At 35.4% G+C, this 6,000-nt stretch overlaps 1 protein-coding gene across 1 annotated transcript in view; it reads left to right on the forward strand.

The window, feature by feature from the left end:
* The window catches only part of DNAH8 (dynein axonemal heavy chain 8), a 131,726-nt gene extending 126,758 nt beyond the window's left edge, over positions 1 to 4,968 (forward strand). The window contains 4 exon segments of the mRNA XM_009640728.1: positions 270 to 422; positions 517 to 706; positions 4,074 to 4,195; positions 4,681 to 4,968. Coding sequence (XP_009639023.1) covers positions 270 to 422; positions 517 to 706; positions 4,074 to 4,195; positions 4,681 to 4,968 — 753 coding nt within the window.
* The last annotated feature ends 1,032 nt before the right edge of the window (positions 4,969 to 6,000 follow it).

The following is a 6,000-nucleotide window of genomic DNA, read 5'->3' on the forward strand; positions in this document are numbered from 1 at the left end:
GAAAAAAAAGTTGGTCTTGACTTTTTGTGACAGCAGTCTCCTGGGCCTTCTGGGTGAAGTCCTATTCTAGAAAAATCGTGAATAATCGGGTAATATCAGTCAAAAAATAAAAACCGCAACAGTTTTAAGGGGATAAATGTTAGTCGAATATTGTGAAGTGCAAGTCTACTATTTACTTTTCTGAACACAAGAAAGTTAAGATGTCATATATGACAATGGTATTTCAACATTTTGGATTTAAATTCCTTCTGCTGTGCTCCATATTTTAGGTAAAAGCTCGTTTAATTAAAATGGGACATCTTAACTCTATGAATATTTTTCTTCGGCAAGAAATTGACCGAATGCAAAAGGTGATCACAATAGTCCGCAACAGCTTGAATGATCTTAAATTAGCCATAGAAGGAACTATTATCATGAGTGAGGCAAGTAAAAGCATATTTACTACGTATGGAATGCTCTATTTTAAACTGTTACCTTGATTGCTGTAGTTCATGTATTATAATTTCTTTCTTTCAGAATTTGAGAGATGCACTTGATAATATGTATGATGCTCGAATTCCTCAAGTATGGAAAAGAGTGTCTTGGGATTCTTCAACACTTGGCTTTTGGTTTACTGAACTCTTGGAAAGAAATAATCAATTCTCTTCTTGGATATATGAAGGAAGACCAAATGCATTTTGGATGACCGGTTTCTTTAATCCACAAGGTAAGCGTACTGAAAGGACTTGAGTAATAATGTATTTAATCATAATTTAATGGGGTTTACTACATATCTAATTTAATATTACACCTAGAAAAAATGTTTTCATCACTGTCAGAATATGTCATAGAAGCCAAGATGATAAATGGAGTCAAAAAAGAGATCAGATGAAGTAATGGGAAACAGGTCCAATGGTAGCAATAAACAGGACTGCCCAAACTTAACCTTCGAGTTGGGAGGTCCCTAAGATCCAGACTGCCAGAATCTGGAAGATCATAGAAGGGAAAGGGTTTATGGGCTGTTTTACCTGTTGTAATGTTATTTCACTAAGCATCCACCTTTGTCAGGATGCTTGTACAGATGGTCTTTTAGTCTGACCCATAAACAAAAGTTTTTATATTACAAGAAGGAAAACACGTAGTTAACAAATAAAATGCTTTAGCTTGTTGACATGTTGTAGCATGATAATAATACGGCTTTTAAAGAAAATATACTTTTCCTGTGGTTTCAAACTGTTTAACTCATTCCAAACTGTAAATTGTGAGTATGGAAGAGCTTTAATCTAGACCAATACATTATTTATATGCTGAAAAATAGCAACATAAAGAAATTTTTTACAGTAAGAACAGTCATTCACTGGAACAACCTCTCCCAGGGATGTGGTAGAGACCCCATTTCTGGAGGTTTTCAAGGTGCAGTTGGACAGGGTGTTAGATAATCTCAGCTAAGCTGTCTTTCCCACAAAAGATTGGACCAGGTGATCTTTCAAGATCCCTTCCAACCTGGGCTGTTCTATGATTCTATGAACATGCAACCATACCAGAATTTATAGCAATTATCTCTCTTTCACAGAGAATCATCAAACTGTAGTTTTCACATTGTTTCCACTTCACACATTATTTAATGAGCAGTTTTCCAAATTAACCAAAGATACACTGCAAAGTACAAGTAAATGTTCTCTCCCATTATCTGATATAGCTTGACATGTATGTTCGTAAAAGAATCTCATTTAGCCTACACAACTGTCCATACAAAATCCTCACAAGAAACTTCTCCCATGTTACAGTGATGAGGTAGAGGTTAGGATTAACCTCTGAAATCCTTGAATATTTTGAGTTATCTTCACTTTGTGATGCTTCTATTCTTATTGGCCTTTCTGTGACCAGGACAGTAAAGAGCACTAACATCGAGGTCTTTTTTGGATTTGCTCTCAGAAATAGCTGAGGTGCCTGGAGCATATCCAAATTATCATTAAAAAGTGGTATTGAGATGCCAGTCAAAACATCATGCCATTTGTATCATAAATGGCACAGCTGGTAAGCGTACTGATCTCTGGTGATTCAAGAGCAGTACTCATGGAAGTGTAGAAGAAGATAATGGACCAGATTCTTTTGACCAAAGTATTTAGTCTAATAGCAAACAAAGAGACACAGATGGTCTTGAACTTCACGGTTGCTTCAACCTCTGTGTTCAAAAAAAATAGTCCTGTAGGTGGAGAAAGAAGTCTGCTCAGCACAAAAGGTGTGCTATTGCTAGGGGTGAGGTAAGTACAGTTACTATACTCATAATGCTGCTCACCAGGAACTTCTGAGTAAAGTGAATCATATAGTAAAGTTTAGGAATTGACTGGTGTGTGGCAAATCAGAAATTGGACTATCCTGTGCTACCATGGCAGGAAAATCAAGACTGATTGCATTGGTGATTCAAGCTCTAAACCTATCATAGCAATGGCAAATACATTAGAATGTTAAAACATGAGGAATGTATTTTATCAATTTAGTGGGAAAAAAATCTATTTCTAGTACTAGAAAGTATCATCAATAATTGTATTTAAACCTGTTGTGATTTTGTAGCAATTATCAGTGTTCGCCATCTATAAATTGTCATTATTAAGAGAGAATGTATATTAGTGGTGGTGCGATACTCCCTTCAGTAGACATGGCACTTGGAATGAACAGGCTTATGAAATCCCAAATATCACATTATAGAGATATAATAAATTTTTAGCAAAATTTAGAAGCCTAGATCACACTGGTTTATTTTTATCAGAATATATGGTATTTGAGAAATGAATACATGTTCATTTCAAGTACTGCATTAATTGTATTTACATCCCATATGAATATTTTTAGCTGTGACAAATATCTTAGCTTCTAATGTGCTTTGTCCTAATTAGCATGTCAAACCACTTCTTAAACCTTGAAATGCTGTCTTCTACTGCATGCCCATGTACTTTTGTGATTTCCCCCCAGCTTGTCAGTATTTCAGTCTGTGGTTTCACCTCCATGTAGCTACTTGACAGCCCACAAAATGCTAGTCTTCCTTTCCTTTGTGCCCTACCAAGAAGGAGCTGATGCCATTTCGTCTTTAAGTCTTTACAGCAATCACTCTTAAGTATGCAGTTTTCTATTGTTAACTTTTCTCTCTTTGCCTCAATCTCTTTCTGACAACGCCAAGTAGTTCTTCACCTGGTAGCATAAAATAGCAGCTATTGGGTTTTTGGTGTCTGCATTGTCATCTTCTGAGACACTTACCCAGAAACAACCAGGTATTTGCTGCAAGTGTTTCATTTCTGTAGCTTTTCCTTTATAACACACCCAAACCTCTTTGCTGCCCCGTTATTTGTCATCTTGTGCTTCTACTATTCAGCCTTTTACTTCTCAAACCTTTTTTTATTGCAAACTTTTGTAAAGTCTGTTCAAAACAATACTCAAAAACTCACCTAACTCGTGGCTTGATTGTGTCATCCTCTGCCTTCGTTTCTGTCTAGGGCTTCCTTTTCTTCACTAACAAAACATAATTTTTTCATCCATAGTAGGCACTGCCTCGTCTAGCTTCCCCTCACTCACATAGTTACTTTTATTATCACATTCAGACACGTCTTATCTGTTTTCCATCAGTAAAATTTATTTTGTTTTTCTACTTCTTTCCTTTAAAATAAAAATTGCCTTTTCCTGAAGTTGCCTTTACATAAATATCAGCTCACATAATTGGTATCTTGTCTGCCTTCAAATTCCTTCTTGAAATACCAACCTACCATCGATCCTATGGTTGATTGCCTAATGATAATTTGTAAATCAGTATCCTGAGCAAACATTTGTTAACACAATAATTCAGTATTAAAAAAAATTATATTATTTTATGTGCCATTTAAAAATGTTTTTCTCAGTGTAACGCATTCTATGCCACTTTTGTAATTTGTTCCTCTTGTGGCCCCAAAGCAAAGTTTGCTGTCACTATTCAAGGTGCTCATTGTCAATAGAACTCGGAGTATCTGTCTATAACGTTCAGTGCAGAACCATGCAGATAACTGAGCAAGATTTTTGTTTTGTCATGTGAGAAGTATACTAAATCTCTGGCTTAATTTCTCAAGGATTCCTGACAGCAATGAGACAAGAAGCAGCTCGAGCACATAAAGGCTGGGCTTTAGATACAGTTACAATACATAATGAAGTGCTAAAGCAAAACAAAGAAGAAATCACAGCACCTCCTTCTGTATGTATAACACGCAAAGATGTTTCAGTATTAATTTTGGTATTTAATTTATATTCTGTACCACTCAGTCATTTTGGATTGCTAGAGGAAAAAATTGTCTTCACCTCACTGGTTTTGCTCAGCATAGAAGATAAATAACAATGAGCAAGAAGATTTTAATTTTTTTATTTTGTGGTTACAAAAATATTTTATTAAAAGAGCAATTTCATTGTACCACCTCTTGATTTTTGGAATTTATAGTAAACTTTAGATCAAATTGTGTAGTGTATGGGCTTTATTAAGCAACTTCTATTGCCATCCATTTTAGTAGCATTATCTTCCAAAAAAGGATTATAGTATAGTTTAAAATTAAGTAATTGGAAAAGATTCCACATCGGATATTTTTGTTATAAAACATATGTTCCTTTTAATGGTTTAAGCCAGTTATTCCTTTTACAAAACAGATGCTTTATTTTGTCTGATGTATCTGCTTACTCTCCACACAGGAAGGAGTATATATCTATGGGCTATACTTGGAAGGTGCAGGCTGGGACAGACGAAATAGCAAACTCGTTGAATCTACACCAAAGATTCTCTTTGTCCAGCTGCCGGTGGTGCATATATTTGCTGTTAACACAACCGGTCCTAAGGATCCCAAGCTCTATGTTTGTCCTCTTTACAGGAAGCCCAAGAGGACAGATCTAAACTATATTACAGTGATCTATTTAAGGACAGTAGTGTCTCCAGACCACTGGATACTGAGAGGAGTGGCTCTCCTGTGTGACATCAAGTAAACTGTTTTCCATACCATAACAGAAACAGAAGATATGGCATGTGTAACCAAGTACATGTGTAATTCTTGTACTGTTTTTTATTTGGTGACCGTTAGTCATTATACTAGAACTGTCATTTCAGTCTTGGCTTAATGATTTTTTTTCTCTGCTTCCAGTAAATTCAGTTTGTCTTGGCTATTTGGTGATAGTTTAAAGTTTTCGAAGTTCACTGGTTGTAGTCTTTGATGTTTCCATTATATTACTTGCAAAAGGAATATTTTCTTTAATAATACAATTAATAGAAAATAAAATGTTATTAAACTTTAAAAGAGAAAAACTTACTTTTTCACATTCTCTCTCATATACAGCTTTTAGTTTGTGTTTCAGTGACATATAATGACAACAGGGGACAGTATAGAACATAACAAAATTTAAGTTCTCCTTGATACAAGTTTTAAAATGTTGCTGGATTCTGCATGATAATGTCCATTATTTTCCTTGACTCTGTGGGAAACCTTATATTTAAGACAGAAAAGTAGATTTCATCCCTATTTTTTGCTTGGGGTTTCTCAGGGTTCACTTGTTATAACTATATAAAGCAAAACTACACCAGGAGTGTTTGTGAATATCTGATGGAGACCAATATGTTCTCTGTCCCATTTAGCTGTGTGGGAACATAGCTACAGAAGTAGAATAGTGCCAACTACTTCATACGGATGTTCCCGTAATTAAACGAGAGAACCAGATTATCTACAATTATTTTCCTGCATCTCATCTCAGCTCTAAAATATTGGCTGGAATCCTTGGAGTGGCTATCACAGCATTATTCTGTTACAAACCTGATGAGCATCCATGAATTTCCCAGACATAATTACTATTAAACTAAGTCTATGCATGCAATACTAAAGAAGACATGCAGTCTACCCTCTCTTTAATAATCTGCATAAAATTTGTTCTTCGTTCGGATATCTTTATTTGGCAACACAGTTTTTCACTTACACCCCACGATTGGACTATGTTCTTCCTTTTGCTGATCAAATGCATCTGCTGTAG

Source organism: Egretta garzetta, unplaced genomic scaffold (assembly GCF_000687185.1).
Source record: "Egretta garzetta isolate BGI_Z169 unplaced genomic scaffold, ASM68718v1 scaffold200, whole genome shotgun sequence".
Lineage (NCBI taxonomy): Eukaryota > Metazoa > Chordata > Aves > Pelecaniformes > Ardeidae > Egretta > Egretta garzetta.